This window comes from Gymnoscopelus microlampas (assembly GCF_963454915.1).
Source record: "Gymnoscopelus microlampas genome assembly, chromosome: 3".
Taxonomy (NCBI): Eukaryota; Metazoa; Chordata; class Actinopteri; order Myctophiformes; family Myctophidae; genus Gymnoscopelus; species Gymnoscopelus microlampas.
In genome coordinates, this window is record NC_139940.1 from 46,008,637 (window position 1) to 46,030,812 (window position 22,176).

The following is a 22,176-nucleotide window of genomic DNA, read 5'->3' on the forward strand; positions in this document are numbered from 1 at the left end:
CAAAATTTCACGGAAACCGCATGCTGTGTTCATGATTTGAGGCATTTTGTTCATTGTTTGTAAACCAATCGTGGCCAATCAGGATGGAATATGAAAAATCTGAACGACTTGTTTGGTTTAATTACTATAGAGATACTGTGTACCGATTTGCATGATGTTTGGACAAAATACGTACGCAGGCAGGCAGGCAGGCAGGCAGGCACGCACGCACGCACGCACGCACGCACGCACGCACGCTCTTAGAGAGACTAAGACACAGAGAAAATGATGATATATTCACCTGTTTCCTAGTCTGTGTGTTTTCCACTTCCTGTCGGATTTCATTGGATATCATTAGTCATCTGACCAGTTTCATTGGATTTCATTGGATCAAATCGACAGGAAGTGGAACACACACAGGAAGTGAAAAGCCTAGGAAACAGGTGAATACAAGGAAGATTTAGAAAGGAAAGGACATACTACATCCGTTCTCTAGATATATGACGTGACACTCACGGGTGGCAAAATCGCACCGGAAGTTCGATGAATAACATTGCAGTGGATGGAGCCGGCTGGAGCAGCTCATGAACAAACATTATTTGTGAATGATTGAGACCATTGTGAAATAATCGCTTCAGGAAAATAAAAGAAAACATATCACACATTTGTTTCTGCTGTCTTGTTTTTCCATTTACACTCTACATCATTTTATGTAGGTATCCAAAGAGCAGAGAGAGAGTAATCTCTCATAGAACAAACAGCAGAGGTCGCTGTTTTTCATTTTCAGTTGGGTCTGGCTACGCGAGACTACAGAGAGAGTAAAATTCTCACTGGGCAGCTCCCAACTCCCGGGTGTTCATAGATTGATTGACAGGCATTGATTGACAGCTGTCTGCCAATCAATCAGTCAACACCTAATCACAGCTAATACATTTTCAGTAGTTGTTTATGTAATTTCAGTAGGAGAGTAGGAGTTTCACAAGCAACAAAGTAAGTTGTCCTATTGGTAATTGTGTTATGGAAATGTTTGTAAATACATATGAAATTAATTTAAAGGACTGACCTGCAGTGGCAACTATAAGCACATTTACTAAGGTCAATTCATTGTTTTTTAATATTAAAAATAAAAAAATACTGTATGCCTACTATTGTGAGGGACTTGACACTTAAATCGTTTTATATTACCACTACATTTCACATGCAAATATTGTACTTTAGTTGTATTGTACATTAGTATTACTGCATTGTTTTACTTATGAGCTGAAGAGACTCTAGAGCAATTATTATTATCAGAATAGACCAATTAATTGTTTACTAACATTGAGACTGGATGCGCAGGTGATTGTTTCACGCAATCAATTTCCAACCTGTTGTTTCGGGGTGCGCTAGTTTCAGCACATCCCAACCCCTCTTGTGTGTTGGCTAGTGTGGCACGTCCTAGCGATACCTGATAGAATGGGTTTCATTTAGCGCATACTGGTTGCACGCATACTGGTTCTTATCAGTGTGACGTCGTCTGTTAAGGGGTCTATATAGAGCTATTTAACACTTATGTTAACCAAAGAAAATCACTTAGTGTACTCAGGGTTCTCAACCAGTGGTCCTTGAGGGGGTTCCAGGGGACCCCAGCAAAATGTGTTAATACATTTTGCTGGGGTCCCCTGGAACCCCCTCAAGGACCACTGGTTGAGAACCACTGATTTAAACTATTACAAAACATACATTGAAGGTACACTAAGTGATTTTCTTTGGTTAACATAAGTGTTAAATAGCTCTATATTCTGATAATAATAATTGCTCTAGAGTCTCTTCAGCTCATAAGTAAAACAATGCAGTAATACTAATGTACAATACAACTAAAGTACAATATTTGCATGTGAAATGTAGTGGTAATATAAAACGATTTAAGTGTCAAGTCCCTCACAATAGTAGGCATACAGTATTTTTTTATTTTTAATATTAAAAAACAATGAATTGACCTTAGTAAATGTGCTTATAGTTGCCACTGCAGGTCAGTCCTTTAAATTAATTTCATATGTATTTACAAACATTTCCATAACACAATTACCAATAGGACAACTTACTTTGTTGCTTGTGAAACTCCTACTCTCCTACTGAAATTACATAAACTCCTACTGAAAATGTATTAGCTGTGATTAGGTGTTGACTGATTGATTGGCAGACAGCTGTCAATCAATGCCTGTCAATCAATCTATGAACACCTGGGAGTTGGGGGCTGCCCAGTGAGAATTTTACTCTCTCTGTAGTCTCGCGTAGCCAGACCCAACTGAAAATGAAAAACAGCGACCTCTGCTGTTTGTTCTATGAGAGATTACTCTCTCTCTGCTCTTTGGATACCTACATAAAATGATGTAGAGTGTAAATGGAAAAACAAGACAGCAGAAACAAATGTGTGATATGTTTTCTTTTATTTTCCTGAAGCGATTATTTCACAATGGTCTCAATCATTCACAAATAATGTTTGTTCATGAGCTGCTCCAGCCGGCTCCATCCACTGCAATGTTATTCATCGAACTTCCGGTGCGATTTTGCCACCCGTGAGTGTCACGTCATATATCTAGAGAACGGATGTAGTATGTCCTTTCCTTTCTAAATCCCTTGGGTGAATACAGGCAATGGATGCAGGATGTATGCACAAGAGAAAAAACACTCACATAGTTTAGCATGTGTAGCTCTATAGAAGGACAGTATTATTCTATTCAGACTCAGAGCATACTGTACATTACTCCACTGTATACTTGTGGTCAAGATTCAAAACAGCAAGCGTTTGCAGCGACTTGGCTAGCAATGATGCCATAAATGTTATTTAATGTGTTTATGACAGTTTGTACATCTGTACCAAATGAGTTTTTCTCAGTTTCAAGAAGAATCAAGACTCAAGAAAGGCTTTATTTGTCACTTAACTGAAGTACAAGCAGCAAAATGTTGTTGGGACTTGTTAGGCAGAACTGAGCTAAAATAATAATAGAAAAATGAGGATGAAAATGCTGAATACTATAGAAATAAAAGTCAGAGTTAGGTCGTTGTCTTAGAGACAGGTAGCCTCGCGTAGCCAGACAATATCACACGACACACTGCGTGGATATTAGTCTGGTCCCTATCAACGGTAGATTTTCTTCCAAGGGGCGCACACAAAAAGATCCAAACGGACTCTATTGGTTAGACCTAAATCAATCAGAGCAGTGCTTCCTTGAACGAACCAATCAGAGCAGTGCTTCCTTGTACGTCATTGCTCCAAATAAGGTGATAAGCCCGCCCACATTTGGATACTGGGCCCTGGTTGGCTCCGCACAACTGCGGAGGGAGAGAATTGAAATCTCTATGGAGGGGGGCCAGACCTAATCTGCCGAGGGCTAAAGTGCATGCAATTTTGCAAAGGCAGATTCGTCTGGAACCAGGCTAAGAGACAGGTACATTAGCTTATCCTATAGCAGCGGTGTCAACAAGTGCACAAGCAGAGGCATAAATTATCCTGTATCTTTCTATCTTTAGCCGCAGTGTCAGATAAAATGTGAAAAAGAACACACACACGTAAGAAAATCATTTTTTTGTTTCATTCCGTTATTATTTTGTTTTTTGTTTTGTTTTATATATATTAATTCCTACTGTTTAACTTGACAAATATATAGATATAGGCAGTGAATACCGTCACCTCTCTATGGTAGAAGTGAGATTTACCCCTGTTGATTCACATTTTTAAGGGATGGTGTCAGGGCATTCCAAACTTTTGTGGCAGTGCGGTAGAAAGAGAATTTACCCATGTTTGTTCTATAGGTGGGTGTTTCCAGATCACTGTTGTCGCTCCATCTAGTAGTGTGGCTGTGGGTGTCGCTCACTTTTGTGAGGTATTTAGTTATGTAAATGGATTAAGAAAATATCTAGAATGCATGGGAATTCTCTATCGCATCGAGACTATCTCTCCACCCAACATATGTCATATGTATGGGGAATGACCCCACACATATGACATATGTTGGGTGGAGAGATAGTCTCTTCACTCAGAGAACAAAGGTTATCAATGTATGTTTTCATGGGTTTAATACAGGCAACCAAGTGTAAGGCGACAGAGTGTACGCTCAGAGAGTCACGCTTCATGGACTCTGTGATCCATCTGTGATGGACAATGGATCTGTCCATCGGCACAGTAGATTGTTGCTTTAGGTATTATGTTGACAGATGTCCTGTCCCAGGTAAATGACAAAAGGTGTCACAAAGTGACAAAAGGCACGCACATTCTGTCCTGCTGGGCTGGGTGCTGGATCAGGACCCTGGTCAGGGGTCACTGAAGTACATACAGTAAGGTTAAAATAGACACAAATAACATGCTCAAGCAAAGTACAGATCCTCACAGAAAGTATTTAAGTAAACAACTAAGGAGCTAATTTGTCACCCCCGTCAAAATTCCTGTGTCGGGCCGATTATGAACTTGTAGTGTGACACGTCAGAAGACCTGTATTCGGCCTGTGCGACACCACACAAACTGCTGTGTATGCATAAGTGCCAACCTCAGACGGTCAGATAAAAGGAGATTTATTTTCTAGGGGGTCATACTGACCACGCCCCTGGGGTCCCCCCCTATAACTTTTTTTAACAGAGTAGATGTCATTGCTAGTATTCTGGTGGATTTTGGGAGTTTTGTACTTTAATCAGGCTTTACTAACATTGGATCCATTCAAAAGGTAAAAGTAGGCCTACAGAAATGGATTTGATGACTGAAGCAATAAAAGAGTCATGTTTAATAATTAATTACTTTAGCTTGTAGATCGGCTATTTTCAAATGGCCGAAATGTATAGGGCTGAAGTGGATAAGTATGTTCTGTAATAATAGTCAAAATCTACAAAGTAACTAAAGTTTTCAAATACATTTAGTGGAGTAGAAGTAAAAGTATTGGAAATTGGAAATACTCCTGAAGTACAAATACCTCAAAAGTCTACTTAAGTACAGTACTTGAGTAAATGTACTGGGTACTAGTTACTTTACACCACTGGGTATGGACTTAGTCTATATGTAAAGTGTCTTGAGACAACTTGTTGTGATTTGACATATTTTCTCGCCTAGTGTGACAACCCTAGACGACGTAGTCTTCGCGATGACAATGAACTTGCATTTGCAATGAACAATAGAATTACAGCTCTTTGCTGCCAAGTTTTGGCACTCTGCCCACAGCAGAAGAGGATGCCTTTTTGACATAACTTTGAAGGAGTACCACGACAGATCTGAGAAAGCGCGGGTTTGGATAGGATTATTCGAGGCACTCCAGAAACCTGGTGAGTAGAAAGCTATGCTATGCTATCAATCAATCTTTATTTCAGACTCTACTATGTCCATAAAAGACAACAAAAGGGGACAACACAACAATTAAATCAACAACAACAAAAAAAACATAAAAAAGAGGCACATTTAAAAAACATACAGACATCCTCTCCAATGTCTCCAGAAACAAGAAGATTACCTCTGCTCTTCTTACCTAATGCTGCTCTTCTTAGGCATGGTTAAAGTCATTATAATTCATAATAATTATTTCAACCTCATCATAAAACTGTACATCAGATTCCTGAGAACAGCTAGAGTGGGAACACCACTGTTTACAAACAATATTGTCTGGCACTTGTCCACCTCGGGAGCCTCAGCAGGATTCTGAGAGCATCATTATTTATGCCACCCGCAACTGCACCAGTAGCTGCACCACAAGTGTGCAGTATACAGTGGTGTACGGTAAGCTTTAAAAAGGGCGATCTTGACATCATCAGTACACATTTAAAATTGACGTGGCAACATGTTGGCTTGTGCATACAATTTACACTATTGTCTCTGATCATCATCATCACAGAGGTCATCCCTAATGATGTGACCTAGATATCTGACCTGATCTCAGTGGTGGAAAAAGTACTCTATCTGCTATTTTTGAATAGCCCAAAATGTTAAATTATGGTTATAGCTAAAAATCTAAAATTAATATGACACAGCTAAGCGTTCCCGGATTGAATGGGTTACATTACAGTCATTTAGCAGACGCTTTTATCCAAAGCGACTTACAATAAGTGCATTCAACATAGGTAGGGAACGAAACTACTAATCACCAGAGGTCTTAAGTGCATTTCCTGTAAAAACAAGCAACCAAGAGTATACCTAGCGCTAAGGTAAAAGTGCAATATATCAGCTATCTACTTTCATAAACACATGAGATAAAATAGCCAAATCAAATGAGCACGAGCTAATAGATCCAATACAACAATACAACAATAGTTCCTACAGTACAACTAGTTAACAACAAGTAGGCCAGGCAAAGAGGAAGGGTAGTGTTTCCTGAAGAGGTGGGTTTTCAGCCTGCGGCGAAAGATGAGCAGTGACTCTGCTGTCCTGACATCAGTGGGAAGTTCATTCTACCACTGTGGGGCCAGAACAGAAAAAAGTCGTGACCGTGTCGATCGACCAGAAGGACCGTTAAGCATATAGAGACATACAGTATGCATATGGTCTGTTGCTGCCAGCCCATAAAAGGGGCCAGAACAGAAAAAAGTTGTGACCGTGTCGATCGACCAGAAGGGCCGTTAAGCATATAGAGACATACAGTATGCATATGGTCTGTTGCTGCCAGCCCATAAAAGATCTCAACTTTCTCCACACAGTCATGAGCGTCAGCTGTACACATAATTTGGTCCAGCCGAGGCGTTGTATTGCAATTCTCACTGACATAATGTAAATCTAGCTGCTGGCAGCAGGACCCTACTACATCAAATTAGCTTATTGTCGAGACAAAACTGAATCAAATGCTGACCAAACAATAGGACTTTCCATCACTGATATCTGCATTCAAGTAACATTATGTAAATACATATTAATTTTCCTCTACAAAAGCATTTGTGAAAGTGAGCCTTTCAAGATTTACGTCCTCATTACTATGGCATTCATATGGTGTGTGTATACATTTACAATTATAAAGGCATTTTTGTTATTGTAAGCAACTTTAATTGCTATACACCAGTCCACCCCCAGTCTAATCACACTTATCAGGGGGGCGTATTTTTTATGCCATGCTTTGTGAATAAACAGTAACTTACCTACGTGCAGTAATGTACAGGGATTGGTGGAACAATGACTGGAGGACCAACCGGTGGTGAGAGGCGGAGTTGAATGCTGATTGACTGATGAATGATGAGTGCTTGGACTGGACCTGGGAATGAATGATAGACAAGAGGACAAAAGCAGGGGGGAAGAAAACATGAAACACAGACACAAGTGTATGCCTGACTGCAGTACACATAACAATAAACCTAGTGTTAATTTAAAATGAGATATTCCTCCATTATCTGGCTAGAAATGTCAAAAGAACTTTGCCGGTGACCTCAGTCGCCAGACTGATGGACATTTTTGCCCTTTTGGACATTTCAGCCCCTGCCCCTCTAATTTTCTCTGCACGTCCCTGATGTACAGTAGAACATGTATTTACAAAATTACAACATCAATGGAATATACATTTAAAAGCATTACCAGAAATCGCATTGAATAGAATAGTTTTACATGTACAAAAAGTTCAAATAGAATCAGCATTTCAGTGGAATAACTTTAGAAGTCCAAAAGGTTTTTTAAAACCATGGTTGGTTAGGGTGAAACAAACTTTTATCTCACTTTGATTACTTGTAAGTACTTTTACTCACTGTAATCATTATAATCACTTAAGTACTTGGTAGTACTTTATAATAACTATACACTATTAAGCATTAGTAAAGCATTAGTTAAGCATTAGTGAATACTTCATCATGAAATAATATTTTTTATAGCATTATTCATACATTACAAAGGTTGATTAGTTTGAGTATGAATAAGTGCTTATAAAACGTGTATTAACACACTTACTAACCATGTTTAAATATACAAATGTATGCACTTATTGTCTCCACCAAGCCGAAAGGCATGGCCGAGACTATGTTTTGCACTATGTTTTGACAGTACTCGCACAGATTTTGTGCAAACATCGCGCAAATCGGTATACAGTATCTCTATAGTCATTAAACGAAACGGGACTTTCAGATTTTTTATATTCCTGATTGGCTAAGATTGGCTTCCAAAGTTTGCAGGAGTGCTGGGTTTTGAACAAAATGCCTAAAATCATGAACACAGCATGCGATTTCCGTGAAATTGTGCAAGCACATTCCCACTAGGTAGAGGAAGAAATGCCACTTGAACATTTTCAAATCAGCCTCAACGGTGGCGATATAACAGGCCGATTACTTATAACCATATAACCGATCTGTGTAAACTTCTCTAAAGGCCAAATATATATTATTATCATTACTCCTTCAGATTTTATCCAAATTTCATGCAAATCAGTACACATTTGCTTCCTGCTTTCCGGGTTGCAACTGGTTACGGTGGCACCGCTGATTTCCGCGTACTCATTTTGAATCATCGGCTGCCATGTACGTGCTACGTGACTACGTACACTGCTTCTGTAGTCAGGTGCAGCGGTGACAGCCTGGTGTTTCTTATGAAAGATTTGTGATTTTGGCCTACTATCTTTTCAACCACAATTTCAAGGTTTATAATTTTCTTAATTAAACAAAAAGGAACACATTTTGTCAACATGTTTGTATCAGACTGTATGATACAAACATTGCATCGCTTGCTACCCCTCCCTTATGCCACTGGTCTCTAAACAGGCTTTGCAATGTTTACAATCTTCATCAAGAGCAATGGTGAATAACTAAGAGATCCATTGAAAATAATATGTTCTACATGCAGAGGTTAACAAGTACAATGCAGCTTTCACAAGTTGCCATTTCCTGGTTTTACAGACAAGATACTAGCTTAGGCATCAGTCAAGATGTGCACCATTTGCCATTGATCCCATAGCCTACTGATTTTTATAATAATCGCTAATAAGAACAACTACTACTTACAAAAACTACTTACAAGAACTATGCTGGAGCCTTGGTTGTGATTGACCAGCACCAGTAGATCTCATGTGCCAGAGGAACATTGCAACTGGCCAATAACTAAGTAATAAGCCAGATGGAAGGATTGTGGCCCATTGGCTAGTTCTGGTCCGTATCTTTGCATTAGGTGTGTATGATAATATAGCCATTACCATAGCCTGGAGAGACGATTGCTGTGACATTAGCTCTGTGAATGATCTTTCGTCTTCCTCCCACAGTCTCAGTCAGAGATGTTACGGAAGAAGACGTTTTTCCGGGTTCTAGTGGCTGCCAGTATGGTCAGCATCCTGACCATACTGCACCTTGGGGATAACCTGAGATGGTGAGTGACCACACGCACGCACGCACGCACGCACGCACGCACGCACGCACGCACGCACGCACGCACGCACGGCTAGAATGCATCAGTAGGTCCTAAAGGAGCCTCAAGCAAAACAGGGCACTTTTATCCGCTTCGTAACGGTAATGTTAAAAAATGGTCTTAAGCCACTGGACTATTTATTTTGTGTGCCATTGCTATCAGTATGACTCTGCACTCTCTGCAGAACTCTCCTTTCTTCCACTCCCTATTTCTCTTCTGTTTTTTCTCTTTTAACGTAAGAACTTCTTACGGTTTTGGGATTTATATACAGATGAGCCCCTTTATAGATGATGTTTGAGGTCCCAAGTGGCTGCGCTCAGGTTAAATCTACACAATGAAACATTAACTTTTACATGTTGTCAAGATGCAGTGTTTTACTTTTATGGAAATCTTCCAAAGCTCCTTTCATCATATGTGGCTCAAGGATGTTCCCTAATAAAAATATGAACACAAAAAATGCTGACTTATCATAAGTGACTTAATTCAATGTAAATGCTCTTTACATTGAATTACCATAAGGACCATAGAGGCCTTCCACCTGGGCTTCTCTGCACCGTGCTCCCACCCATCCTCGGGCCTGAAGCCCAAACAAACCAACGTGGTTTTCCTGAAGACCCACAAGACGGGCAGCAGCACCATGCAGAACCTGCTGTTCCGCTTTGCAGAGCGCCACAACCTGACTGTGGCGCTCCCCATAAACAAGTGTGGCCACCTGTTCTGCTATCCACGCTCCTTCAATACCCGCTTCATCCACCCAGGCACCCTGCCACCCAACATCATCGCCAGTCACATGCGCTTCAACCACACTGAGGTGCTGAACTTTGAAATGTGCTTTAACACACACATTATGGAGTGGTCGGCCCGGCTGTTGTTAAAATGTTGAAGTCAATTAGTGGGCTCAGTTTTTTTTTTTATCAACGTCAGACGATGCGCTCTGTGCGCTACTAGTCTCAATGGATCTGCGCTCATATGCAACCTAGACCAACCTAGCATTTCCTGCTCCCCCCACACAGAGTAAACAAAACAAAAAAGTCACGACGAAAGAGAAGACACGCTGAATGCTACGCTAATGCTAAGTTAACCTGTTGCAATAATGGCTAATGCCACAGAGAGACCAGAAATAAAAGACCCTCCACTATCCAGCAGATCTGGCGTTTGGATATTTATATATTTATATGGACCTGTTTTTGTTTAATAGCTGCTAAGAATGTACCCCAGAAGATGGGTGAGGTATAGCTCCATCAGAGAGACTGATTTATTTTATATGGACCTGTTTTTGTGTAATATGTTGCTAAGAATACAGGTATAGCTCAGTCATTTATATTATAAGGAGCTATTTTTGTGTTCTATGCTGCTAAGAATACACCCCAGAAGATGGGTGATTTATAGCTCCATCAGATATCATAGCAAATGTATCTTTTACTTTTTACAAGGTGCTGTTTTAGTTTTATATGCTGCTAAGATGTATAAAATCTTATTATTATAATATTAATAATCATATAAATATAATGCATCATCATATATTTCATTAATAATCATAATAAAATAATAATCCTAAAAACCAACATGCCTCACACAAATTGTGATATGATATTTTGGCAATATTGCCTAACTAACTAGCTAACTAGCTCATGAATACTTACTGGGAATAAAAGGGACAAGGACTGACAGAAACAGATTTCCATATATGGCCTTATCTGTCACATCTCAGTGGCACGTAGGTGTCAAACTCTAGAGGTGAGGGCCGCATAGCGGCGAAGTTTTATACAATTTCAGGATTGCTGCTCTTGTTTTTATATCTTGTTAACAAGTCATTATAGTGATATTTTTTGCATATTAGGTGTGCACTGTGGCAGGAAAACTTTGTGTTGCGTAAACACCTGTGGTTTTACACATATGATGATAAAACTTCTTGTATCTTGCAGGTGCAGAAGCTCATGCCGAACGACACCACATACATCACTATTCTCCGAGAGCCGGGCTCCATGTTTGAGTCAATTTTCACTTATTTCAAAGAGCATTGTCAGAGTTTCAAGAATGTTCCCAACGGATCCTTGGAGACCTTCTTGGAGGAACCCCAGCGGTACTACCACCCGGACGATGTGGGCATTCCCGCCCGCAATGCCTTGACCTTTGACCTGGGCGGTGACAAGGACTGGCCGGTGACAGACACGGCATATGCCCGTGACTTCGTGGCAGAGGTGGATCGCTCCTTCTCCCTGGTGATGATTGTGGAGTACTTTGACGAGTCGCTGGTTCTCCTCCGCCACCTGCTGTCCTGGGACCTGGACGACATTCTGTATGTGAAGCTCAACATGCGCGCAGCCGGGTCCAAGCTGAGCCTCGCACCGGGCCTCTCTGCCAAGATCCGCTCCTGGAACTCCCTGGACACACAGCTCTATGACCACTTCAACGCCTCGCTTTGGCGGAAGCTGGAGGCCCTCGGCCCGGCCTGCGTGGCGGAGGAGGTGCGCCTTCTGCAACAGGCCCAGGAGAGGCTGATGCAGAGCTGCTTCGGAGGCCAGATGCTGCTGCTCCGCTCAGCAAAGCAGATCAAGAACAATAGGCTGCGCCCCTGGCAGCCCGGCGGCAACGTGGACATCATGGGCTACGACCTGCCGGCTAACGTCAGCCAGGTCAAGGAGCTCTGCCTCAAGCTGATCATGCCGGAGCCGCAATACTCAAATATTCTCCTAAGATCTCAGACCAGGGGCTTAGCCACGGGTGGGCGGTGGTGGGCCGCGGCCCACCCACATAGAAAGCTGGCCCACCCAATCGATTTAGCAAAAAGACGATGGGTGGGTAGGCTGGGCTACAAGAATCGGCCTTTTATAGCACCACCATGAGGCTAATTTGAAAAAATTCAAGCGGCATTTCTTTCTCTGTTTTTGTTGTAAAAATCGACCTCCTGACCTTCCCTCACACACACTCACACACGCACACACACGCACACACACACACACACACACACACACACACACACACACACACACACACACACACACACACACACACACACACACACACACACACACACACACACACACACACACACACACAAAACAGCAAGCATGCAGAGACTTGGCTTACAATGATGCCATGCAAATGTTATCTAATGTGATTATGACAGTTTGCACTTCTGTACAATCAAATATTTGAGTTTTTCTCAGTTTCAAGAAGAATCAAGACTCAAGAAAGGCTTTATTTGTTACTTAATTGAACAAGTACAAGCAGCAGAATGTTGGTGGGACGTGTTAGGGCAGAACTGAGCTAAATTAATAATAGAAAGAAATTGTATAAAAATGCTGAATGCTGTAGAAATAAAAGTTTACTTGACAAAGCAGAACATCAGTTTCATTTCATCAGTGAAGTTAAGATAAATATATCTTCTCACAGATCCAGCAGGCTTTATATGAATATAACCAATTACAACAATGTACAATTTAGGCATTTAGCACACGCTCTTAATCCAGAGCGATTTACAGTAAGCAAGGACAACACAAGGTAATACATCAAATGCATAGAAATAGTAATCTAGGATCATAAGTAAACCAAGAACCATCAGAAATCATCAGTCCAACAGTAGAATATCCCAAAAATCCATATAATCTGTACATTGAAACTATACACACTGTAGGATGCCATCTGTCTACATAACATGCTATCTAAACTACATTTTATCCGTTGCATAAGCCTGTAAGGTCGTCGAGGCTAGGGCAAGTGCTACGGGCTAAGGTGGAGTCTGAAGAGGTGAGTCTTCAGATTACGTCAGAAGATTGGGAGTGAGTCTGCAGTTCTAATTGTAATGGGGAGTTCATTGCACAGTTTGGGAGCCAGAAGGGAGAAGAGTCTGGGACGTGTGGAGCGTTGTTTTAGCGAAGGTTCTAACAGCTTTCCTAAAACACTCTTCCCTAAATTACTCCATGCTCCATCTCTGGGTGTGTAGGCTGCACAGTTCCTGTCTTCTCCTTCGGTACAAGGATATCTACTGGCCCAGTACCCCCCATTCACACCCAAAGTTTGCTTAAACGGTCCGGATCAGGGACCAAATGTTTACATTGTTTCGTTTTGCATTTGGTCTGGTTAGCGTTCACACGGGACTTTGTTAAGCGAACCAAATATGTAAACAAATGATACAAGGTCATACTTTGTATGAGGTTGATCCTTCGACAGAATAGGCTATTTCTAGGGGAAATTACAAACTATAAGCCTTTTGTGATCATTTAATTATTTTTCTTTGACAGTGAAAACAGTATGAGCACATGTCAATATGTGTTAATCACATATTACCAAAAGTAAAATGTACTCATTATGCAGAATGTGGCATTTCATTTTAAAATGTATACAAATATTTTGAAAATAGCAGATCTACAAGTGCACAATGCACTTACTCTGTTGTTGCCTTGGTCTTATGTACCTTTATTTTGTTGTAATGTTCTGCACCTTCCCATCTGTGTTTATTTAAGCCCTGTTTGCGCTGCGTTCCTCTTTTTGGTTTGAAAGTTCCCTGTTGAGTGAGTCTGTCCTGTGTACAGTATGTATCCTGTTTTACCTGTTTCGTTAATAAACTCTTTGGGCCTCCCTCACACTGTCACACAGTTAAAACAAGCGCCTTATGGCAGCCTTATGCCTTATCTGTGTTTTATCAGAATACGCCTTGGAGGCGTGTCCTCTTCATCTTCTGTCCTATTCAAATTGTTTGCTGGACAAATAAGGCAATATTGTAAAGTATACATGACTACGACCCTTTCATTGCGTTGATTAATTATACCATAGAATCTCCAATCCAGTGCACTGCTGCGCTCTCAGCACGCACAGCCCATGCAAAATGAACATGGCATTCATATTATTAACTTTATAACCTACCAAAGCATTATCTAATGGTTTAAAGTGATTCATTTATAATGCCGCATCCTGTGTGTAAAACCGTTTAGGACTTTTCTGTACAGTATTGCGGGGTTTGGCTCACTGACTTGCAACAATGACAGAATAAATAATGATAGTAGATAGACGACAAAAAGTAGGATCCAATTTTTTTAAGAATAGCACATTCATTCAATCACATCTGTGTAGTTTCACTGTGTATGACATGTAACGAAATAGTAGAAATATTAGACCTTCATTTTCGAATGTTTAAGCATGTTCTAATCATTTAGGTCTACTTTTACTTAAAAATCCTAAAATCCTATATAAATAAATAATAAATATGTCCTAAAGTCATTTTCGTTTGGAGGCTCTGTTCTGTGTCACTCGACTACATGCAAAACCCTGCCCAGTGGGATCTAAACACGGCCCTTCTACCTATTGGTTGACGGTTAAAACCCAACCTTCTGCCTCGTCTGAACACAACATGTTTGCCTTGTTCTATGCGTGCCTTGCGGCCCTCTGGCTGCATCTGTTCTGCCTCCTGTTGCCTGCTTTTGGGTCCTCCGTACTCATTCCTGACAGTGTGACAACCCCTATACGACGTGTTCATTGCGATGACAAATGCAATGAACAATATAACTTCAGCTCTTTGCCGCCAAGTTTTGGCACTCTGCCAATGCAACAGCCCTGCCTTTTTGACATATTCTTTAAGGAGTACCACGACCACTAAATGGGTTTAGAAAGGATAATCCGAGGCACTCCAATAGTGGCTCATAGGAATAGACTATGTGACAACCAGGAATAGTTTGGTGACCACAGGAGAGACTGGTGACAGCCGGAATGTAGACGGCATCCCGGGAGCAGTATGGGTTAGCGCCCCAGGCTGTGTCTTCCGTGAGGAAGAAGCCCAACAAACCCGCGGTGAGGCCTTTAGGAGGGCCATTCAATCAATCCGCAAGTGGAGCCTGCAGTACCACCACGGCCCAAGGAACCATCACGCCAGAAGGAAATGTTTGGATCGGGGCGGTGCAGCGGATCTGGCGCAGCACTCAGTTCCTGGACCTGGTGAGACGAAGGAGGAGCCTGGCCAGGAGACAACCCACAGAGCCTAGTCCCTCCACATGCCAGAGCCTCCCCGAGTTCCGGAGAAGCGGACTGAGTGGTCCTGTCTTGCCCTATAGGACTGACCGTGTGTAGCTACTGGGACGTAAGTCGGGGCTTGAACAAACCTGGCTGGGTCACCTGGGCGAGGGTGTATGTTGTATGTTGCGAGACCCGAAACACCCTATGACCCCAGGCTACAACACTGATGATACGTCCCAGTTATATATATACATATACATGAACAACGGCTCAAACATGGAGCCCGGCTCTCGGAGAATAATATTTTCATGATTTTCCAAAACATTGCAGATATACAAGCTCATAGTGCGGCACTAGGTGCCGCGCTATGAGCTTGTAGATCTGCTATTTTTGAATAGCCAAAGTAAGATAATGGTTGAAGTGGTTAAAATCTAAAGTGACGGTTGCTTTTCCAGTCTTAATGGGTTATAAACTGACTGCACTTTTGATCCCAGCTACACCTGCTTTTTTAATTCACATTCAGGACCACACCTTGGGTTTACCCGCGTTGACCCATATTTTAAAGGTTTCCCTGGCCTGCTGGTGAAGTTCCTCCAGTTGCTCATTCCAGCCCTGCCTGAGTTTGTGAGTTTAAAAAAATCCACCTTATGCGTGTGGACCCCACTTTCCATCTAGACTTCTAATTTTGGTCTGCATCCTACTGTAGCATTATGCAAATAATAATATAGCCATACACATAGCCTGGAGAGACGATTGCTCTACGCCCACTGTGACATAAGTTCTGTGAATGATCTCTCGTCTTCCTCCCACAGTCTCAGTGAGACAGAGATGTTACTGAAGAAGGTTTTCCAGGTTCTGGTGGCTGTCATTGTGGTCAGCATCCTGACCATACTGTACTATGGGGGTCACCTGAGATGGTGAGTGACCACACCGCTCGCAACAAACAACCTGTCATTCACACATGCAGACACACTGTGAAATCTTGAGTGTTCATTTAACTCTCACATTTAACCACTTTCAACCTGGCTTCCTTAATTTGGTAATATATTTAGGCTATAAGTGGAACTTTACCGAATTGCCAAAAATACCTAAACTAGGTCACCCGCCACATTGCGACACACTTGTAGATCTGCTTTTTTTGCTCTCCACCACACGGCAGAGTATATATGGCACACGCACACACACACACACACACACACACATGCTGCTAGCCCTGCGTCCACGCATCAAACAAACCATTGCAGTGTCTACGGGACGCATGCTACGTTATGCTGCTATGTTATGAACAAATCCAGCACTTACAATGTGGGACATTCCCGCACTAATGTTACACCCAGGCCAGAGCCAACGTGAAAGCGGAGCGGGACTTGTGTCCTTCTCCCCAGAGTGGCTGCTTCTCTCTACAGGCAGCAAGGAGCTGGCTATGTGTATTTATAGTTCGACAAACGGTCGTGTTGTGCAGCGAAACTCTGTGAGTGAGTTGATTCGCTGTAAATTATGTTTTATTTTCCAGCATAGATCAGACTTAAAACGTAATTATATAATTTGAAGGGAATCCCGCTTTCTAAAAAACACCAGAGAAATAAGTAATTATTCTCCAATAATAACAAATATCTCTGTTCCGTCTCTATTATGCTTCCCCCTAAAACATAGCGTTGTTATTCTTTAGTTCCTATCTATTTGTTTCTATAAGTGTAACTTATATTTTTCCCATTATTAGTATGAACTTTGTATCTTTGTCACTTATGTATTCTGAGTTTTTGACTTTCGAAGTAGTGAATACAATGTACACTAGGAGATGTGTACTGTATAGGCACACTGTAGAAATGCATAAAGTAAACATACCTAAGTTACCTAACCTAATTCTACTGATCTTTAAAATCAATTTTAAACTGTAGGTTGATACAGTTCCAGTGGGTGTCTCAGGTTAAATCTACACAATGAGACATATTAGCTTTTACATAAGTGTTGTCAAGATGCAGTGTTTTACTTTTATAGGAATCTTCCAAGGCTCCTTCCATCATATGTGGCTCAAGGATGTTCCCTAATAAAAATATGAACACAAAAAAATGCTTACTTATCATAAGTGACTTAATTCGATGTAAATGCTCTCCCTCCAGGTCCATAGAGGCCTTCCACCTGGGCTTCTCTGCACCGTGCTCCCACCCATCCCCGGGCCTGAAGCCCAAACACACCAACATGGTTTTCCTGAAGACCCACAAGACGGGCAGCAGCACCATGCAGAACCTGCTATTCCGCTTTGCCGAGCGCCACAAGCTGACTGTGGCGCTCCCCATAAAGAAGTGTGGCCACCTGTTCTGCTACCCACAGTCCTTCAACACCAGCTTCGTCCACCCAGGCACCCTGCCACCCAATATCATCGCCAGTCACATGCGCTTCAACCACGCTGAGGTGCTGAACTTTGAAATGCACTTTAACACACGCATCACGGAGTGGTCGGCCCGGCCGTTTTTTAAATGTTGAAGTCAATTAACTTCGCTAGGGAAGCTCTCAGAAGGTTCCCCTTCCCTGACTTTTTCCAAATATTCCATTCAAAAACATTCATATATATATACATTTATGGATTATGTGTCCAGATGCCTGTCAGACAGTCAGACAATGCTGCTCTGCAGGTCTAGAATGGAATAAACAGGCGCAGCCAAAGTCAACAACTGCTTCCGAACAGACGTGAGATTTCAGCCTAGGGATCAGGATATATTGATAAATGCCGAAAGGTGCGGCGATCTCGCCGTACGCCCATTATTTGGGCTGCACCGCGTTGATAAATGAGGGCCATTGGCTGCAGACAGCAGGCGTAAACTTAACTTTGAAAAGTGAATCTATGTAGCATAAGGAAACAGTGTTTACTATGTTGCTACCAGTGGACACTTTTTTTCCTAATGTAAAAAACGACTGAACTGCAGGTATTTAATGACGTGGGTGGCCACTGGCCAGGTTTGTGGGAATACTTTCCTCTCGGACACACGTTCCAAGTTTTATATTAGATTTTTCTTTTCTGTCTCTAAGCCAAATGAAGCCTATCTGTGAGGTGTGGGTGGGTTTTAAATGTTGTGTAACCAAAGTGAATTGATATTTAAAAGACAATGCTATGATAGCAGCTATCCAGCTGTGTGGGGGAAAAGGTGTTAGCCCATGAGGGAAGACTGATCTCAAGACCGTTTCTGTGGTAGGTCGACAAACTGCAGTGATGCGAGTGTTAATACATCCAACCTCTCACACGTATGAAGGCACATACATGCACGCATGCACACTTCTATTACTGACAGTATTTCGGCCACTCAAAATTGCTGCTTTTACTGTTTAAACTGTTTCATGTTATACAATTTCAGGATTGCTGCTTTTGTCTTTCTGATCTGATCTGATCTGATCTGATCTTGTTAACCTGTCATAACAGTATTAGGTGTGCACAGTGGCAGGCAAAGTTTGTGTTGTGTAAACACCTGTGGTTTTACTGTAAATATGATGATAAAACCTATTCTATCTTGCAGGTGCGGAGGCTCATGCCGAACGACACTGCATACATCACTATTCTCCGAGAGCCGGGCTCCATGTTTGAGTCGTTGTTCACTTATTACAAAGAGCGGTGTCAGAGTTTCAAGAATGTTCCCAACGGATCCTTGGAGACCTTCTTGGAGGAACCCCAGCGGTACTACCACGCGGGCGACGTGGTAGTGGCCGCCCGCAACGCCCTGACCTTCGACCTGGGCGGTGACAAGGACCGGCCAGTGACAGACGCGGCATACGGCCGTGACTTTGTGGCAGAGGTGGCTCGCTCTTTCTCCCTGGTGATGATCATGGAGTACTTTGACGAGTCGCTGGTTCTCCTCCGCCACCTGCTGTCCTGGGACCTGGACGACATTCTGTATGTGAAGCTCAACATGCGCGCAGCCGGCTCCAAGCAGAGCCTCGCACCGGGCCTCACTGCCAAGATCCGCGCCTGGAACTCCCTGGACGCACAGCTCTATGACCACTTCAACGCCTCGCTTTGGCGGAAGCTGGAGGCCCTCGACCCAGCCTGCGTGGCGAAGGAGGTTCACCTCCTTCAACAGGCCCAGGAGAGGCTGATGCAGAGCTGCTTTGGAGGCCAGATGCCGCTGCTCCGCTCAGCAAAGCAGATCAAGAACAAGGAGTTGCGCCCCTGGCAGCCCGGCGGCAACGTGGACATCATGGGCTACGACCTGCCGACTAACGTCAGCCAGGTCAAGGAGCTCTGCCTCAAGCTGATCATGCCAGAGGTGCAATACTCAAATGTTCTCCTACGATCTCAGACACTTCCTGTCTGGAGCTGGACTTGAACCTCCACCTGTGGAACCGTATCAACAGGCAGGACCCCCTTTTGATACAAAATAATAATAATCCTCTCTAGGAAAATCCTGGAATCCGATCACGGACCCCCAGGCGTCCCCAGATGTTTTTTATGCTGAATTCCTCCAAGTGAACTGTTGGGCTGTGTGTCCATCCAAAGACAAATCATCCAGATATTTTTTTCTTTCTCTCTCTGGGCTTTATGAAGTTTATCGTACCATCTGACGAAAGTGTTCTAATACTAATACTAAATGTAGAAATGATCTTTCCGATTGCTTTTCTTTTTGTTGATTTGCATTCATATGGGGACCCTGAATGATTTTAGCTTGGTTGCCCAAACAGCAACTTTGGGCAACCGGGTCAAAAGTAACAGTTTCGAGGTTGCGTTCAGTGGCCATCTTTGATTATGCAAATTGTAAGTTGCCCAACTCTGTTACATTTCAGGATTCAATGTCAAAAATTGCAAAAGTAGCAAATCTACAAGCATTTACCAAAAAAAAACACAAACAGTTGGAGCTTGGATGTGTCTGCCCGACAGCAATAAAATAAAGGTCTACTCCTGAGTCATTGCAGAATATGGATATAAACATCAATATAGATTGTCACGGTATCAAGGTACAGATCAAAAAAGTCCAAAGTTATACAGAGGTCTAAGCTAAAGGTTTGTGTCCAGTTAGCTAAATAACTATTAATGCATGAATACAGCCTGAGTAAGTCATAACATTCTAGCTTTTTCATTAATAATTCATGAACAATAATGGCAAAAGCTGCTATAAAATCAAGTTGGACAACATTCACTATTGTCTTGTTTTTGATTTGAGTCAGAGCAGTAGCTGTTGCATACCCTTCTCTACATGAAAAATAAGTGCTTAAATTATTCATAGAAACATGGCATTTGATCTAGTCACACAATGGGCCCGATTCACTAAGCTGGTCGTAAATATCACTGTAAATATGGGTGTAAATAAAATGTCTAAGGGAGGGTGTATTTTCTCTACGCAAAAACCGACGTGCAATTCACAAAGGCGAGTGTAAATCATAGACTGTAAAAAATTAATGGACAAAGCCACTCCCCTGCTTTCTACAGACCGAAAATGAAGCCGATAGTTCAGGAACGTGTATCCTCCCATCTTTAATATATACAGTTGGCCACGCCGGAACTCAAACGCTATTGGTTGAGACCAGACATGTGACCAGGGAACCGGAAAACAACCCCCAAAGAATGCTATTGGTTGGGTAGCTTGTCAATCAAGAGCGGGGCGGGGAATGAATGCTATTGGTTGTGTAGGTTGTCAATCAAATCATCCCGCCCCTCCTGGAGCATAGCCTACTTTATCGTCAATTTTAGAATAAATGGGATCATAATTTGGCAAAACGCATATCCTGATGATTGAAAGGAGACTTTAAACTAGGGACTGGAAGCATATAGAATTTATGACAATTTTTATTACGGTAAGAAAATCTAGTCTAAAGTTTGTCAAAAAACCCATTCACTTGCGTTAAAATAAATTCTTTCTGACACCGCAGGTCGGCGCAGGGTAAAACAGTGCCACACTCTGGCCATTCATAAGCTTCCGTGTTGGGCTCATCGTAAATATCCAAGCCTTGGCCCTTGGTCTAAATCCCTGATATGTGCGGATCACAGTCGTTCCTCATTTTTGCATTAAGGTCAGAGGTGCGTTCATATGGAAGATTCTTTGCATTGATCCACACCCCCATTTAAGACTATAAAGCTGTTTACACTCAAAATATGGGTGTAAACAGCTTAGTGAATCGGCCCAATATCCTTTGCAATATCCTCATGCATTGTGTTAACAATACAGCAATGTATTGATATTTAAAAAAAAAATGATACTTGTATTTTGTACCTTTGAATACCTGAGTGAGCGACCAACACCAAGAGGCAGAGAGGCTTGAATTTCCCAAAAAAGTCTCGGGAGGTTGCCTACAGAATGAGACAACACTTATCAAAATATGTTCAGTAACAATAAATATCATTCTGAGAATAGTGGAATGTGTGCAGCTAACCGCCCAACTGGGATGCGTCCCTCACCCAGGAGAATCAGCCTCTCACTGAAACGGGTTGGCCTCAGTTTTAACCAAGGGCCCAGCTTCCGGCTTTGAAATTTAGGAATATAGGAAGTAAAAGTTCATATGAAATTCCTGTAGGTTCGCTGTTTTACCCCTGCTGGTGTCAGAGCAAATTTTTCTCCATTCAAGTGGGTGGGTTTTTGATGACCTCTAGACTTGATTATCTTACCTTACTTTACGGTCTGTAGAAACCAATGGCGTCACTTTGTCCATTTGTCCATTCTTTTTACTGCCTATGGTTTTAACCCTGGCTGATCAGAACACAGGTGTCGTCATTTGTTTGATTAGACACAGCAGTCATCATTTCAGACTGATTGAGTAGGTACCGGGGAATGTACCGCCCCTCAATCACTCTGCCAAGGGTCAGAGAGCTCAGAGCTCCACCTACCTCTGGGAGGACGCATGTCAGGGCGAGCCCACAGTGACACTCCACAATGTATAAATTATGTTTAATTAAATGTTATCTTACTCACATTGTCCAATATCTGTGTTGTCTTACTGTTGCACTCTGA

At 42.2% G+C, this 22,176-nt stretch overlaps 2 protein-coding genes across 2 annotated transcripts; both read left to right on the top strand.

Annotated features, from left to right (window-relative positions):
• Nucleotides 1-5,209: 5,209 nt before the first annotated feature.
• On the top strand, nucleotides 5,210-19,573 carry LOC311041628 (galactose-3-O-sulfotransferase 3-like). The gene is made up of 4 exons (XM_084052092.1): nucleotides 5,210-5,268; nucleotides 16,060-16,164; nucleotides 17,368-17,659; nucleotides 18,757-19,573. The coding sequence occupies exons 2-4, from the start codon at nucleotides 16,076-16,078 to the stop codon at nucleotides 19,561-19,563; spliced, it is 1,188 nt and encodes a 395-aa protein (XP_083908218.1). The 5' UTR covers nucleotides 5,210-5,268; nucleotides 16,060-16,075; the 3' UTR covers nucleotides 19,564-19,573.
• Nucleotides 8,420-16,068, top strand: LOC311041862 (galactose-3-O-sulfotransferase 3-like; the record flags this gene model as incomplete). Its single annotated transcript, XM_084052347.1, has 6 exons — nucleotides 8,420-8,461; nucleotides 9,156-9,259; nucleotides 9,818-10,109; nucleotides 11,224-12,022; nucleotides 15,813-15,871; nucleotides 16,060-16,068. The coding sequence occupies 6 exons, from the start codon at nucleotides 8,420-8,422 to the stop codon at nucleotides 16,066-16,068; spliced, it is 1,305 nt and encodes a 434-aa protein (XP_083908473.1).
• Nucleotides 19,574-22,176: the final 2,603 nt, after the last annotated feature.